Consider the following 17,514-nt stretch of genomic DNA (forward strand, 5'->3'; position numbering starts at 1 on the left):
GATTCAAATACTTGACTAACACCTCAAATCAATTGCATTGAAACCAACTACCAACGACCAAGTTTCTAAGGCATCGTACTACCTAAAGTAGATTTTTCTTTTTTGGGAAAGCAATCATGGAAAGCTTACATATCCATAAAACCTAGACCATATTCACCTCGCCAACTCCCACATCTACCTCGAATGTAATTCTGATCCGCATACTGTTTCTCACATTGCTGAACATTCCTGACATGCCCATCCAAATGTAATTGATAACTAATTTGAGTATCACATACCCTAGTGTATTCTCTTGTAGCTTGGTAAAATTCATGCTTCCAAAAAAAAAAAATACAATTTTCTTTTTTCAAAATATAAGTATCCGACAACGTGCCCTGCATAACTTGTCTTTGATTTGAGTCAAGAGGATTGGAAGGACCATTAGAGATTTGACCAAAATGTCATTCGTTCATCCATCCAATTTTCTCCCATAGTTTTCCCTCATGAATCCTGGTTAAGATGCTTACACGTAGTGGCAAACAGAAATCTGAGTAAAGAACAGAAGAACCATGCCAATCATTGATCATAAATACTATAAAATTAAACCACTAATAATTATAATTAATTAATTAAAGTAAGTATCAAGATTACAACACCATAACATTATTGTTACTACTTGATTTAACGTAATCAAATTCCCTCCCTCCCTCCCCCATTTCCCTCCTTAGCCATAACACCGGACCAAATCTTTCTTCTTATCCACTCTACTCTGTAAAATATTATTATTACTCTTTTTTAGAACTAGGGTTTCTTCTTCGAATTGATTTTGATGATGAATCAAACTAGAGCTAGGGTTGTTGGAGATTACATAGTAGGTAAACAAATTGGGTCTGGATCTTTCTCTGTTGTATGGCATGCAAGACATAGAGTTCATGGATTGGAAGTTGCTATTAAGGAGATTGTTATGGATCGATTGAGTAAGAAATTACAAGACAATTTGTTACAAGAGATTGAGATTCTAAGGAAGATTAATCATCCTAATATAATTCGATTGTTTGATATTATTGAGGTATGTTTTTCTGTTTGTTCAGTAGTCGAAGTTTTGATTTTTATGATTTTATGTTGGTTATCAAATATGGGTTTTCAACTATACAACTATATTTATCCCATAAGACAAGAATCTGGTAGTGTAGATAGGTGGTTAATCAGAGTCACAAGGGATTGAATTTTCAGGGTTTGTGAGGTTTGTTTTCAAGTTTAGGTTCTAGTTTGAACCATCAAATGAAACATGGTCCTTAAAAGATATTGATTTGAGTTGTGAAAGTTTGAACAATGATGGGGTATGCAATAAGCAGCCATGAGTCAAACCAAAAGTAGGTTGTTGGTACACATCCAAGAGGGATGGATAGAACATGAGCTAGTGAGTAACTCTGCAGCGTAGTTGATCTGAGTTTCTGACTCCATTTTTATAAGAAAGCTACATCTATGAGTTCAATTTTTAATATGTGACTTTATAGTGGATACATTATCTTGTTGTATGATTTGAAAGGACTCGTTCAAAATGTAATTGGGTTTCTGTTATTTGTGTTATTGGTGAAAATTAAATAGGTTCCAGGAAGAATAAATCTCGTACTGGAGTACTGCAGAGGAGGGGACCTGTCTAGGTATATACAACGTCATGAAAGAATACCGGAAGATACTGCAAAACATTTTATGAAACAGCTAGGTTTGTATCTTAGCTATTTGTTAGTAAAATTCCTAATTTTCGTGGTAATGGATTGAATTCATCTGTAATATTTTATTGTGCTAACAGCTGCTGGTTTGCAAATCCTTCGCCAGAACAATCTTATTCACCGAGATTTAAAACCACAGGTTAGTTTTAGTCTTATTTAATGTTCGTTTAATCAATGTGTTGCTAACTTAATTATGAACAACGATAATAACGATGTTCATTCACTTATTTGATGTCTGTTACGGGTTTTCATTTTTTTTTCCACTGATAACGGATAGAATGGATGCTATTAGATTTGCTAACTGCGTAGTCTTTTAGCAGTGAAAATTTGATAGTTAATAAATACCTTTTGTAATGGGGAATATGAGGAACTCTCACTTCACCAGGGTTCATGGAATAATGTACGGGAACTGCTATTTATTGAATTTTGACACTCTTAAACTTTTGCAAGAATGGCTGTCTGTAATTTCTATTATTTTTCTTTTTGGACAGAATCTCCTCCTTACCACAAATGACAATCAGGCTGTACTGAAAATTGCAGATTTCGGCTTTGCAAGGTAAGACATATATGCTGTACTGAATCTCATCCTCCTTGATAACTATTGGGTTCCTGATCTGGAGTTCGAAAACCAATAAGAATATTCCGCAACGTAAGGCATAATCTCTAAACTCTTCATTTCTTAAATTAATAGTTATTATTTTTTCGTAGATCTCTACAGCCTAGAGGTCTAGCCGAAACACTTTGTGGTTCTCCTCTCTACATGGCTCCAGAAATAATGCAACTCCAGAAGTATGACGCAAAGGTGACAGCTTATCACTTCTATTTACTTGTTGCAATCCAAATTCCCCCGCGATTCTGTCACTCACCTTAAACTGGTTACACAGGCAGATCTGTGGAGTGTTGGTGCTATCCTATTTCAGCTTGTAACTGGGAATACACCATTCAATGGAAATAATCCAATTCAGGTTCAATTTCCTCATGATATTTACTTATGTACCTTAGTAACTGTTCATTGTGGCGTGTGGTTGCTTTAACCAAGTGAATTTGCGCAGTTGCTGCAGAACATATTGAAATCGAATGAGTTGTGCTTCCCTCAAGACAGTAAAGATTTAACTTCTGACTGTATCGATTTATGTCAGAAGTTGTTACGCCGTAATCCAGGTACTTAGGTTTTATTTCAGCTGTGCCATAATATCGTTGTGTGTGTATTTTTACTGAGTATCTTTCTTTGTCTTTGTTTCCTTGGATTGACACGTGTACAGTGGAGCGATTGACATTTGAAGAATTTTTTAACCACCCATTTCTTCCTCAAAAACAATCACAGGAATCATTCAGGTTAGATAACATTTTGATATCCCATATCCAATATCTGCTTAATGGTATTTCATTTCCTATCTATTAAAATGATGATGCAGTAGTGACACAGCACTGACAACTGATGCTTTCTCCCTCATGGAATGCAGTAGTTCCTCAAGGCACGTGGAAGGAAGTCCTCCAGATGATAATCTGCCATTTATTCTGGATGACGATCCAATCCCGTCGTCCCCTGCAACACGGAACTCGATGAGGTGTACTTATGGATTTTATCTTGGCAAAGAAGGTGATAAGATAGCAACTGCCTCAAACACTTCTAGGAACGTGGGTAGTGCTCCCAGTTCCCGATTTAGTAGTACTCCCCCTAAAATTGGAAGTATCGGTTTTAAGATTGAGGACCGCAGATCTCCAGAGGCAAACATGAAAAAACCCATCACTTCAATGAGCCAAAGACCACCAAAGGCTTGTCCCGAAGGTGCTATCACCAGTTCTTTACTTCTCATTTTAATATGTTACCCTTTTAATATTGTCGCATTGTGTTATTAAATGTTACTCCTCCTCCTTAATTTAGTATGTTACTTGTAAGGACTCCGCAGTTTGGGATTCAGAGTTCATTGATGAGGAGTATGTTGTTGTGCCTGGCCCTCCATTGGAGGTACCGTCTTCATCCACCAGGCAACATAAACTCCCGTGTAAAGCAGAGAGCGTCCCTGTTAAACCTGTTAATAATAGTACCAGTGCACCAGTGCCAATTATTGGTGCCGCGGGAATTAACACTTGTGGTTTTGAAAGCTTGGAAAGTCGCAGCTCTACACCTTCGGGATCGCATGGATCCATGGATATAGGAGACTCTTTGGAGCAGCCATCAGCTCACCCATTGACGAGAATTAGGTCATTGCGACGATGTGCATCCGCCATCAGGGAACTAGTGAATGACAAGGTATTATGGTTATGTGCACAGAATATATTCTAGTGTTTACATAGAAACTGCTGCTGGCATCAATGCATGACAACATAGTCATGCATGCTGTTAGAATTATTTGGTATTGATGTTCTATGAATTTTGATACTGCGAGATGGATAATTTATCCTACGCCAAAGAAGTGTGAAAGGATACATGGGGAATCGATCTACCACGTGTGGGATATTACGATCGCGGTGGTTTATAGTAGTTGGATCATGGATCAGATACTAGAAAAATTGTTTTGAATATCTAATCTGAATGTGTGTTATTACTGTGCATGCCTGCCATTTGTCCTTTTGAATCTGTTGCTGTTGCTGTCTACTTGGCAATTTCCACAATAGCTTCTAAAAGCTTCTACTTCAGCCTTGTTGTGGTTCTTACACTACGTTCCTATATTCTATAGGTGGAGGCAGGTAAGCAATTAGAAGCTTTCTCAATTCAGCTGGTAATCCTAGCAGTTTGGAAACAAGCATTGCATATATGCCATACACATGCGGCTTCAGTTCTTGAAGGAAGTCCAAACCAAGAGAGCGCTCGAGTAAGGAGAAGCACCTATAGGAAGCATAGTTATTCAGATTCCCGAGAAAGTCCTGAGAACATGGATGCTCAAGGGCCACAGGCTGTCTGCTCACAGATTGAGAGGGATTTTCTTTTTGAAGTTGGACAAGCAGAGGAACTATCAAAATCTCTCGACCCAATTGATGGTGCTTGTTCCTATCTTATTCGTATTTGTATACTCTTTGGGGTTACTTTATATTTACATATAGTAAGCTTGGGTATTTGTCATTTGATGACTGTGGATAAAATGCTGTTGTTTGCCTCCCTAGTTTTTAAATGACAAATTTGCTTTAATTTATTGCAGGGAGCTTGGAAATGCCAGACGCTCTGGAGACTATATACCAATCTGCCCTTGCACTGGGCAGAAGTGGCGCTGTAAGTCTTTCTTTATTTGTCATGCTCTTTAACAAATCACTCAAATGTTAGAGGATTTTGAGATGAAATTATTATAATTAATGAAAACTCTTCCTGTTTTAATTTTGCAGGTTGATGAACTCTATGGTGCAACTGACACGGCATATTCCTTGTATTCAAGAGCTGTACGTTTGCTTGTTTTCCTTCTGGTGGAAGCTCCCTCACTGATTCTCAACCCTCCTTTCTTCCTCACAAATACGGACCGCATTCGACTTCGAACCTACATTGATATCTTAAACAGCAGGCAAAGTCGGTCAAAATCTCATAGGATGAACCTTCTCAAATGTGAAGAAGAACCACGCGCACCTTGAAAACCAATTAGAGAGGTGTTTTTTCTTACAGACCTCTGGATGTGGATAAACATTTTCATTAGTTTCAACCATTAAATTGTACAGAATATTCTTTTGACCACCTCTTGGATGTATGTTTATGTGGGATAGTATGATAGACTTGAAAAACCTTCTACTTAGTCACTTGCCAATGAGCTTCTTTTAATACAATATTAATCTAATTTAACATTCTATACAATATTCATGGACAGAAACTCAAGTAGTAAAAAGTCGAGAAAGCTTGTATAATTTGCGAGACATCTACTAGGTTTTGGACTAGCCACGTCTTTCTGTTTTCCCAATGGAAGTGCGGTCGAAATAGAGTTTTCACCAACACATACAACTGTGTAAATATGAAACCAACACAAATCTTGATCAAAACAAAGCCTTGCAGCTGATCACACCACACTAACTGTACAAATGAAGTTAATAAAATGACACATGAGACATCTCCCCATAATTTTTGCTCCAGTTAGAAATGCAAAGCTTATAAAGCGTCTCTCTAAGACACTTTCACCCATCTATTACCCAGGACATACCAATGGCTGAATGGTAATCAATTGGAAAATAAAACCAGCAAACCACTACTACCGGGGAAAAAAATGAATAAGAGATGGGTTATAATATATCCTGCAGCTCAAAGTGATTGGGATTGGCGAAGTTGCTGCACTTCTTTCTGAAGAGATTGAACTACCTTCACCAACTCGACTATATTTTCCTGAAGGGAGTTTATATGACTTGCTGTCTGTATCTGGAGAAGAAAAACATCAAAACAGCTTGTCAGACGGATTAACATATCAAGAAACATAGTTTTGTTCATCCCAAATATACCTCCTGCATGTGAAACTGTCTTAAGAGCTCGATATGAAGGTTCCTCATGTCCTCATGATTTGATTTCTGGACTGATGAAAGTTTTTCTTCAAGAAGGCGCTGGACTAGTTGAACTGCAAAAGGAGACGTCGCCTGTTGCAAATCTGGCTGCGGTGTGTCCCTCTGTTGCTGTGATGTAGAGCCCTGTTACACACAGTTTCTTTCTATTATGTAACCAAGAAAAACACGGACAAACTCGCCAAAATATTAAAACCCAGGCTATTTAGATTAAGAGACTAGAATAACATCATGTTCTGTTATCTTACAGATAAGAGCTCTTCACGTGTTTCAGTTCCTGTTTTCTTTGCTTTTGGTGAGCCGGACGTCAGGGCTGCTCCGTCACTGAAAGATGAGGTAGTGCTTAATCTCTCTGCATATGTGGAAAACCTTCGAGGTAGTGCAGGTGATCTTGGAGATTCAACATTCTGGGGAGAGCTGATTTTTGTACCAAGCGATGTAGCTATGGAACTAAAACGAGCATGTTCTGCAAATCCGAAGGAGGATGTGGAGGAGCTCTCTTGATTTGAAGAAACACTATTGTTGCTGCGCAGGTTCGTGTAGCTCGGCCCAACATTTAAGGTAACTGGCTGGCGGAGGCTATCGAATTTATCAGTCAGACTCTCACCACCCCAAGCTTCAGGAGGAGTGGAAGCAAAAGACTCCTCACTCCTGCAAGATGCAGTAGGAGTAGACCCTAAGTGTAATAAGGAAGAGCGAATGTCCTCCTGCATTATGGAGCAACCGTTGTTAGAAATTTCAAAAAAAGAATCCAATCCCTCGAAGGACAAAGCACTTTTCGAGTCAAACCCTGAGACTGATATCCTTATTAAAATATTAAGCAATAGGCAGCAATAGGCTATATCCACGAAAACTAGGTAAATCCCTAGAATTGTACTACTAAAATAATCTGGTACCCAGCTTTAAGAAACAATGTACATTACTACCAACAAACTTTAGAAATAGAGTATCAAACCTGTCTAGGAGTTGAACTGGTTTTCCAATCAAAGACTGGATGAGAAGAATTCGAACCCACATCATCTGCGAAAGGAAATCTCCTGATTGATGATGGGAATAGCAGAGCTGTAGGTTTTCTGTCGGCTGATAAATGATCTTTCCTAGCCTCATCATGACCATCCCACAGCTTATCAAGCGATGGTGTGATTGGTTGAACATCCACAAGCGGGGAAAATACTTCCATGTCGTCTTTGAAGTTATTATAAGCAGTATGAGGTGCTTTTAATCGCGACAAAGTTCCACCCGTCCAAAGGTGATTCTTATGAGGTGTCTCCTCTGCGGTGGACATGAATAGATTGTTTGACATTGACACACCATTAGCTGCTGTAAGAGAAAATGCATCCCCAGGAAGACCCGATCGCCCGGTATTTCTGGACCCAGGCAATGATGTCGACGTAGAAAGAGTCGAGGATGATACAGAGGGAAGCGGATCTGGCATTAGTATTGAATCTTCGCCAGCACCTCCCAAGAGAGCAGTCTCAGCAGTACAATTACTTTCATTCACGATAACAGGTTTCAACCTTTGCCAGCATAAACTTGTAACAGCCTGATGAAAACTAAAAATACTTAGTACTTAGCATTGGATGGGGAATAAAGGTAAAATATATGTAGGAAACTGAAAGATGAAGTCTTGAACATCTGGAATGATAATCAGGAATATGACTACTGGAAGGGGAAGATGGTGCGCCAGTAACAGCATACATGAGATAAAATTCATCATAAAGAGTTTGGGCATATAAGAAAAAACTGAAATAGCAATTACAAGATTAGTTTCACCTCGGAGTTACTATAAGCCCGGAGCGCTGTAATAGGTTGCCGTTTTCCACGGATATCATAGAAAACCACTTGACCATTATTTGTTCCAGCAGCCAGCGTCCAACCATCATCTCTATATGCCAGCGAAGTGAAAGGTGCCTCATATGACATACAAATTGGGGGTCTTTTAGTCCCACAATCATACGTATATAATTTTTTGTCGAGACCTACAGTAGCAATCATCTTACATAAAATAAAAGAAGAACAAAGGATTAGCAAATCTTTATTAGACCTTTTTGGAATATAAAATACAGAGCACGAGCATCAAAATTCCTTTTCTCCAGTCAGTGTATAATTAAGGAGACAATAAACAGTATGGTACGAAGAATGACACCTTATCATTTGTTGGAGAAAAGCTGACCCCGGTTGTTGGTGCTGAATGCTGCTTTAGCCAAGACGCCTATTACAATAAAACTTGACATGATTAAATTAATAAACATCTTCTAGCTCAAATCATTTTCAGGGGAAACAAACAAACATAACACAAATATGACTACTAATGATCATACTAATAATACTAAAGTTTGAGGGGAGACGGTACAGTAATAGACATAATCTAACTAAACAAGAATACTGGCAACAGACCTTTGGCTTTGAATTACGTGCTGCTGTATCCCACAGGTGTACAGAACCATCATCACCAGCAGTTACCAAGAGGTGGCGACTAATTCTAGAATAATCAAGCACTCTTAATACCTGATCTTAAACATAACCAACAAAGAAATAGAGGTTTCAGAAAACAAGAGAAACCCAAACAACCACTTGAAATGCTAGAATCCTACTAACAAACACACCAGAAACAGCAAAAACAACCTGTCCATTTGGGTCCTTCAGTTCAGTCTTTGCTTCAAATGCAAGATTATGAAGAATGAGATCACCCTTTAGACTAATGGATGCTAATTGCTCATCTTTGCAATTGTAGATTGCCCCCATAATCGTATCAGTGTGACCTGTCAACTTTTTGATACAACGCTTTTTTTGCAAATCCCATATCCTTACAACTTGACCACTTCCTCCAGAACATATATACCTAGAACTCTTGTTGCTAAAGCTGATAGTAGAAATCGATTCCTGCAGTTAATAGCAAACCCAGTCACTAAAATTACGGCATCAAGCAACCCGCCAATCACATTTCTCAAGTGCAGACATATTCTGCAATTTCCTAACTGTATATATCTTCTAAAAAGATATTACCTCCATGTTATCTCCACTATCAACACTAGAAAGTGGAATGGTACCCAAACTTTGACCATTTTTCTGCCACAACGAAATCTTATTATCATCTCCACCACTGGCAACAACTAAATCTGTAAGAAGTAAACCAAAATTAGAGAAAAATGTAAAAAAAGTGGTAATTACAATGAAAATGAGTTACAAAATGATGTCTTACTAGTGTGATTCCACTTGACAGAGTTCACTTGTGATCCTGGTGAAGGCGTGTAACTCAGTATACATGGATCTCGGTCCGCATCTTCTGAAACATCGAATAATTTGACCGTGTCACTTCCGGAAGCAGCCAAGTAAGCCATTGATGATTCCACTAGGTTCATTTTTGGGGGTTTTAGGGTTCTTCAATGATGAAAAATGAAATTAATTAATTCCGCCAAATGTCCGTAACTCCCGACGCCTTAATAAATTCACAAATCTTGATCTGGATTACCTTTTTTCTGTTCTAATTATGTTTCTCTTCCTCTTTTTTCCCTCGTTGGAACTTTTAATTTGGTTTGATTTTGAAACCCTACCTACAAGAGAGAGAGAAAAAGGGAAGTGAATTTTGAAAATCCAAAAAGAGCCAAATGATTCCCTTATTCCGAACTTATGAAGCCCAATTCCGAACTTATGAAGCCCAATACTACCTTTAGCGATCATGCTTTCGTTTGGCATTGTTTTGAGTTTTAGAAAAGCACTTGGATATTGTGATGTACTGCGTGGAGATAAATTAGTTCGACATTTGGAAAACTATAATATGTAAAGTGTTGTTGGAGCAATAAATTTTTAATTCAATTTGGTGAATTGTCATGTTAAAATATTTTTGGGAACCATGCAGTCCATTGTGCACGTGAAGTTGGCCAGAAATTTAGGCATCGTAGACATGTGTTACAAGGCGGGAGTAGTGGCCAGGAAGAAAGTCTCCTTGGGATTTTTGTCTAATAATGCATATTCACTTCGTCCAGTGGACATACTTTTACTCAACTGGGAGGACGAGAAAGATGTTTGCATGGATATCACGGGGGTTTCACCCTTCACAAGCGCTAGAACTCTTAGCTTTACACCAGGTAGAACTATCTCAGCAGATGTCATTCGCAAGCGTAATAAATATATGGAAAAGTGCTCAGCCCTTGAATACGGGTTTTTTGTTTTGGCGTTCACAACGTTGGGTGAACTAGGTGATGAAATGATTTCATTCTTGAAGAGATTACGGAACTGTCATGTTAGTCGGGATGCTAGTTACAAGTTTGGGAACTTCCTTTTCCACAGACTTGGTATCGTGATCCAAAAAGGTGTAGGAGCCAAACTTGTTGTTAGGCTCCCTGTTACCGACGTATAAAATACCTTATTTGTTTTTCTAATAAAATGCCTTAGTGGGTGCTGTTTTTTTTTTTAAATAAATAATAATAATTTATTATGCGTGAATTACGTTTATTGTTATTGTTAATTTTGTTAGAGCATCGGTCAGTTCAACTCACAAGTTTAGGTATGTCAAGCTTGTTGTCATCGATAGTTGCACAAAATTATATCTTGATTTATAGTCTACTAAAGTCAGTCTCGGACTACGATTAAAGCATGTTATTTGTGTATCAGAATCTATCGAATAACGCTTGAATAAAGATTGAAGAACACCAAAGACATCTGCGAGGAATTCATCAACAAAGGTATGTATTGGTGGGTTTGGTTGCAGAATTCACAATTTCCTTGAATTTGTAATCCCGTGTGTGTTTGGTAACTCAGTTGAGATTCCTAGGATTCATTAAATTTTCTTGTGTTAAAGTCCATGTATTGTTTGGCATTGCCCTAAGAATCTTAAAATTGTATATATATGGGATTTGGAGTAAAAAAAAGTGGGTCCATAAATCCCCTCATAAGTTTCCCAGCAAATCTTAGGGGGGGACGGGTCGGACTCCATATGGAGGATTTGCTAGAAAAGTGAATCCCGTCGGAAACGTAATTCCAGGGATTTGGCCAACCAAATATAGCGAGGGAAACGTAATTCCACCAAATCCCCTGGACCCACAAATTTCATCTTTAAAATTCTACATCCAAACCCACCATATGTGAAGACTAAATATCCTATTTACTCATTATTTCTGCCATTTTATATAGATAGACTGTTAGAGCATAGCTCGGTTGAACTTACCAACCGCTGGTATGTCCAGTTTGGTTGTCATATTTTAGTATCAAAACTTGCCTAGAGTCGCTTGATTAAATACTAGAATGTTGAGACATCCAAGTATTTTTCCGAATGCCTGAAGAATGAGAAGAATTAAGGACTACAACGACGACATCATCCTTCCACTTGAGGTTAGTAATATTAACTTGAACTTGTTTCAATTCCTAACGTATCTTTCAAGTGGTGCTATATTGAAAACATAACATGCGAAACTATATATACTGTATATATTGTATATTATACTCTAGTGGAGAGACATGATCATAATAGTATATATGATCATAGTGTTAAGGAATTAGACTACGAAGTATAACGCTTATCTTTCGAACTTCATAGATATGACATAGACATAATCTTATACGTAGTTTTATGATTATGTGTATGGGTATATGGTGAAGATATCATCCTAGGAAACAATGTTTTAAATTTGTTTAAAGGAAGTACATTCATGTACTTGTTTCATGAATCGAAAGGGAAATCAATAGGTTTATTGGTCCGGCCATTCATTGCATGTTCTTTGATGACCAATATGTGTGAGTTGGTAGAAACGATGTTAACTCTGGTTATGTATTTTGGTATAACCGATCACAATACCTAGACTTATGATTTGGTATGACTGGTCCTGGTATTTGTGTAACCGATCCTAAGTAATCACTATGAGATGGTATGATCGATCCTTGTAATTGGTGTGACCGATCATAAGTGGATGTGTGACTGATCCTTGTAATTGGTATAATCGATCGTAATGACTGGTGTGACCGATCACAAGTAGATACCATGTATTGGCAGAACAGATCCTAGTGATTGGTATAACCGATCCAAACTCATATATGTGACTTGGTAGGACCGATCACAACTAACCATTGTGAATTGGTATGATCAATCAAATAGTAGTCTTGGAAGTCTAGTAGAACCAATTCTAAACTTATTTGGAAGTGTGGTAGAACATATTCCAAGATGCAAATACATGTAGATATGGAATAAGGATTTGCAGTGTAAAGATGTCGACATACTTTGAACACGAGCAATAACTCTTATCATTTATTGTTCAAAGATATTCCTTGGTACTCAAGGTTATCTTGTGCCGAAATAAATTAAGAATATTTTAATTAAGGTTTTTGGTTTTATATGCTTTAATTACCAGCAATTAATGCATATCTCTAAAGAATAAAAATTGGTAATGTGCATTTACTAATTGGAGATTTTCTACGAGAGATTTCGGAAATATTGGTCCAACATTTATTAGAATTAGGAAAACCGAATTTGGGCATTCATTGCATATCTTGAGAATATTTTCGGTTTTGGAAATTCCTTGATGTCCAAACATCCTTGGTCTATAAATACTTAAGTTTGCATTTCTTGCAAACTTCCTAAGAGCCAGGCAAACTTCATTTCTTGTTGTTTCTGGTAAAGTCGTCTATTCGGAGAGGAAAGTATCCTAATTAAGTGAAATCTCTTATGACCGCTCGTTTAAAGACTTTTGTGGGATCAATAAGTTTCAAGAGTACCGTTGGTAAGAAATGAGATAATTACAGTATTCTTAGTTTTCGATTTGATTTGATTGAATAACGGTTGTTAAAACTTTGATTATTCTGAAACATCGAATAATTTGACCGTGTCACTTCCGGAAGCAGCCAAGTAAGCCATTGATGATTCCACTAGGTTCATTTTTGCGGTTTTTGGGTTTTTTCAGAATCACTCTAAAATTATGAAAAATAAAATTATTTACCCCAAATGTCCGTCACTTCCACTCGATAAATTCACAAATCTTGATCAGGATTACCTTTTTTCTGTTATAATTATCTTTCTCTTCCTTTTTTTTTCTTCTTTTCCCTCATTGGAACTTTTAACTTGGTTTGATTTTGAAACCCTAACTACAAGAGAGAGAGAAAAGGGGAAGTGAATTTTGAAAATGCAAAACGAGCCAAATGAGTTAGATTATTTACATGCCTTCCATTATTCTGAATTTATGAAGCCCAGATACCAAGTCCAACCCCGAGTCCCATACTGAAAAAAAGGCCGTCTTGCATGATTGCCAAAAGCCTCTTATTGCTCGAGTAGGTATCCGCCCATTTAATAACCATACCTTCCCTTACCAATCGTGATAACTTAAGGTGAGTTTGTTACTGTTGTGAGTTTTTAGAAAAGCACCTACATTCTATGTTGTACTATGTTATGTATTAGATAGTTGAACGTATGGTAAATTATATAATATATAAAGTGTTGATGAACCAATAAATTCTTCAGTTGGCCTATCTTTTATTGGTTAAATCTCTGTTGGCTTCTCATGTATGCAGTGGTACAATCAGTATTAATATATTATCCGGGTTGTGTTATTAAATTATACATGGACTTCTCAGATTGGTTTCAAGATTTTTAATTTTCATATTCACACATTACACCCTATTACTTTACCAGCTGGTGATGATTGTTACAATTTTAGTTCTCTTAACTCCATACTTATCAGAATTATTGCGTCTATCATGCCATATACCTGCGTATTTCCATTTTTAAATACGATCCCTCTTCTGGTGTACAATTATACTTCAATACACCATCTTATTTGCCTCACTTAATTTGTCCCTTCATGACTGAACCCAATAACAATAATATTTCTATGCAAATGAAGTATATAAATCTATAAGATCACCCTGCTAGAGCTAGAGTTGTTACTCATTTTTTAGTGCTTTCTCTCAAGGTATTAAAGATTGGAAAATATGTCTTATTGGTAAATTATTTGCACCTGGAATCATGATATGGTAGGAAGCCAAGAAACCTACAAGATTTATTTGGTCACATATTAAGCAAAATATCAGTGCAGATCATGGTAAGATCTTTAGAACCCGATATCTTTTCCATCAGATTTACTATCACAAAAGATAAAAAAGCTATCCTTTTTAGTGGGTCTTGGAAATTTGATGGCCATCTAATTGCCCTGCATGATTGGCATCCAACTTTCCCTTATCAAACCTTGAACTTCAACACTTGTTCTTTTTCGCTTGAGTATAAATACCTTATTTCTGAATTTACTTACCAATAAATACTCAAACTTTTTGGTAACATTGTTGGAGAAACCATAGTTGTTGAACCTAACGGAATTCATGATTCTACTTCATATAAGTTTAGAACTTCAGTTATGATGAATGTGTATCTTCTTTGAAAAACAGTCCTACGAGCTTTGTGTTGAGTGCAAGGTTCTGAATCATGATACAAATTTATGTATTGATATAAAGACAAGAAGACTAAATACAAAAAAGAACTTTGAGAAATTATGGTCCTAATGATCCACAAGAACTTGCTAATTTGTTAATGCAACATGGTCAACAAAAAAGGTCTAATCTGAGACAACCTTTCTACCTCTTATGCACCTGGACCTTTAGATGGTATGAATATTTCTTATTTCGCAACCGTTGATTCTCAACCCGATTCCTCAATATCTCCATCTATAAGGAATGCACCATCCTATTCAAGTCATTGACATGTTCAACCTGTAGAATTTCATAATTCAGTTAAAGAAATTGGTGGTAATCGTTTTGTTGAGGTACACTCTAATCCTAATTTTGAACCAGCAGTTTGGGACATCTCGATGCTGCACAAGAGGTACTTAATACTCTAATTTTTTCCTATGTTTTGCACCTCTTTTCTGTTTGTTTTTATTTATTTTTTTCTCAAAAATAAAACTTTTATCTTAGTTACGCCAAGATTTTGGTAATACATCCATTAGTAATCACCTGCATTGTTGCATTAATATATATGATTTAAATATCTTTTTTTTTCCCGAAACTAAAACTCATTATTCTAAAATAATTACTCATTGAATTTTTATCTCCAACAATATAATTACCCTAGTTTTTGGTATATATGCTCCATCTATGGGTTTTCCTAGTATTATTTCTCCTGCATGGGAACATGAAGATGATATATAAATAGTGCATACAACTAAGCATAATGTGCATGTCATTATTTATACACATACCAATCAACCATATTTTCTTTTAAGTTGTATGTATGGTTCTAACAATCTGGATGAGAATCGAGATCAGTGGAATATCTTTTGGACATGCTACCTTATGTTTCCTTGGATTTTAGTAGGATATTTAAACTCACCATGCTTGACTCTGAATATCACAGCTCTAAAAATAATACTCATCATCATTTAAGTGGATTAGGTCTCTTATAAAGAATTAGGTCTTATTGATTTGGGTTTTTTGGGATCTTCTACTACTTGGTCTAACCATATAACATGCAATGATTGAACAATAGTTAAATTATACACAACACTGGTAAATGTTTTATGGTTGAATTCCTATCAATCAACTCATTTTCAACACGCACCACATGTAGCTTCAGATCATTCTACCATCTTATTCACCACATCATCTATGAGACTAAACAGACCCCTTTTAGACTACAATGGTATTAGTTCTCTATTGCTTTTAGTTCAAGAATCATCAATAACCATTGGCCTCAGAATTTCTTGGGTTCTCTTTCATACCAGTTATCTTTTAAACTCAAATACACAAACCATGAACTTCAACTTTGGAAGAAAACATAAGCGGGAAATATAAACTCTCAAATACATTATATCCAAAATGGGCACTAGCATTACCATATCACAAAAGTACCTACTCCCGATCTTGTTGTTTCTAATTTAACTCATTCCTTATAACATTGGTTATCTTTACAGAAAGATTGTTTTATGCAAATAGTTGTTGCTCATTCCCGTGAAGATGACATAAATACTTTGTACTTCCACACGAAGGTCAACTTCAACAAAAGAAGAAAACATACTTCTGCAATTCAAGATTCTCTTGGTATATTTGGCATGATTCAAGAGTTGAAACTGAAGACACATTACTTCAACATTTCTCCACGAATACAATACCTGCCTTCAATACTTTTATTTTTATCCGAATTTCAGAGTTGTAGTTCAGAAACAGAGAATGCACATGCTTCTTCGGTTTCCCTCTCTGAACAAAAAATTAAAGATGTTGTATTCAAATAAGACCATGAGATTCTCCAAGCAATGATGGTTTTCAAGAAGCCTTTTATCAACATTTTTTGTCAACAGTTGGCAACGAGGTAACTTATATGGTTCAAACACTTCTTTTCCCATAGATATATGCTTAAGCCAATAAATAATACTTATCAAGTTATGATACCAAAAATTTTACATCCTCAAACACCTAGTGATACCATTATTAAATAAATTCATAGCTCCAACTTAGTGTGCTTATGTAATTGGAAGACTCATTCATTTTAATTGTGCATGAGTTGATTTATTTTTTAAAGAAAAATAGAAAATGAAAAGTTTATTATATAACCGTCAAACTGGACATGTCAAAGGTTTTCGATAGATCTGGAATGTCGCGTTTTTTTCCTTGTGGGAATGTTATAAATACCCTCTATTTTTGTTGATCTTGCACAAATGCCCCCGAGGGGTAAAAATTAAGATTTTTGTAGTCAACTTGAGAAAGTTGCTTCCATTTCTGGAAGCAATTGTGCTAGTTGCTTTCGCTTTTTAGAAGGCAGGGTATTTTTAAATATTGAATAAGGGTATATTTCAAGAGGTAGATTTTGAGGGGTATTTAAATAATGTTCCCTTTTTGATTTTTTCCTGAAATTATTCTTCAGCTTGGTTTTCATCAGTATTGGGTGCAATTACTCCAACATTATATCACTACAACAAATGTTTTACTACTTATCAATGGAAGTTCATCTGCTTCATTCACTTTAACTAGATAAATTCAACAAGGAACCCCTTATCACCTTATATTTTTCTTATTATTATGGAAGTTTTTTGTAGGATACCTCGAACTCTTATTATTATGGAAGTTACTAAAACAAGCCCATAAAAAAAGTCATTTATTATTCGTCGATGATTGTTTATTGTTCCTAAAATCTACTCCTACACATATGAGGCATCTTCAACACTGTTTCTGGTAAAGTCATCAATATTCATAAATCAACAACCATTCTGGAAGATATATCAAGCTAGTAAGACTACTCAACTTAGTTATCTTCTAAGTATTATGAGTATGTATCATATGCAACTTATCAAATTGCCAGACCCAAAAATTCGACAGATGGATCAAATCATAAAAAACTATTAATGCAATAAATCATCTAATCATA

General features: G+C 36.3%; 2 protein-coding genes across 3 annotated transcripts; one reads left to right on the plus strand and one right to left on the minus strand.

Moving 5' to 3' along the window:
* Nucleotides 1-686: 686 nt before the first annotated feature.
* On the plus strand, nucleotides 687-5,462 carry LOC113323897 (serine/threonine-protein kinase ATG1c-like). Of its 2 annotated transcripts, none has more exons than XM_026572244.1 (13): nucleotides 687-1,048; nucleotides 1,588-1,705; nucleotides 1,793-1,851; nucleotides 2,204-2,268; nucleotides 2,421-2,514; nucleotides 2,597-2,677; nucleotides 2,765-2,873; nucleotides 2,975-3,047; nucleotides 3,176-3,501; nucleotides 3,623-3,966; nucleotides 4,394-4,694; nucleotides 4,853-4,923; nucleotides 5,034-5,462. In XM_026572244.1, exons 1-13 carry the CDS (start codon nucleotides 809-811, stop codon nucleotides 5,271-5,273), a joined length of 2,121 nt encoding a protein of 706 aa, XP_026428029.1. In that variant the 5' UTR covers nucleotides 687-808; the 3' UTR covers nucleotides 5,274-5,462. The 2 variants fall into 2 exon arrangements, with proteins under 2 accessions (XP_026428029.1, XP_026428030.1); XM_026572245.1 differs by having other exon boundaries at nucleotides 3,179-3,501.
* A 50-nt stretch (nucleotides 5,463-5,512) lies between these two features.
* LOC113323896 (protein NEDD1-like) lies at nucleotides 5,513-9,737 on the minus strand. Its single transcript, XM_026572243.1, has 10 exons — nucleotides 9,382-9,737; nucleotides 9,186-9,298; nucleotides 8,805-9,062; nucleotides 8,577-8,687; nucleotides 8,326-8,391; nucleotides 7,953-8,174; nucleotides 7,135-7,722; nucleotides 6,428-6,886; nucleotides 6,123-6,305; nucleotides 5,513-6,042 (listed from the first exon to the last, which is right to left on the minus strand). Exons 1-10 carry the CDS (start codon nucleotides 9,539-9,541, stop codon nucleotides 5,929-5,931), a joined length of 2,274 nt encoding a protein of 757 aa, XP_026428028.1. The 5' UTR covers nucleotides 9,542-9,737; the 3' UTR covers nucleotides 5,513-5,928.
* Between the last annotated feature and the right edge of the window lie 7,777 nt (nucleotides 9,738-17,514).

The sequence above is a fragment of the Papaver somniferum genome, chromosome 11 (assembly GCF_003573695.1).
Source record: "Papaver somniferum cultivar HN1 chromosome 11, ASM357369v1, whole genome shotgun sequence".
Lineage (NCBI taxonomy): Eukaryota > Viridiplantae > Streptophyta > Magnoliopsida > Ranunculales > Papaveraceae > Papaver > Papaver somniferum.

Bases quoted from the DNA above. Each gene is read 5' to 3' on its own strand.
- LOC113323896 (XM_026572243.1), bottom strand. From the start codon at position 9,541: ATGAACCTAGTGGAATCATCAATGGCTTACTTGGCTGCTTCCGGAAGT. The intron at 9,063-9,185 runs GTAATATCTTTT...TATTAACTGCAG, and splicing joins ATAGTGGAGATAACATGGAG to GAATCGATTTCTACTATCAG. The intron at 6,306-6,427 runs GTAAGATAACAG...TGTGTGTAACAG, and splicing joins CACGTGAAGAGCTCTTATCT to GGCTCTACATCACAGCAACA.
- LOC113323897 (XM_026572244.1), top strand. From the start codon at position 809: ATGATGAATCAAACTAGAGCTAGGGTTGTTGGAGATTACATAGTAGGT. The intron at 1,049-1,587 runs GTATGTTTTTCT...AAAATTAAATAG, and splicing joins GATTGTTTGATATTATTGAG to GTTCCAGGAAGAATAAATCT. The intron at 2,874-2,974 runs GTACTTAGGTTT...ACACGTGTACAG, and splicing joins GTTGTTACGCCGTAATCCAG to TGGAGCGATTGACATTTGAA.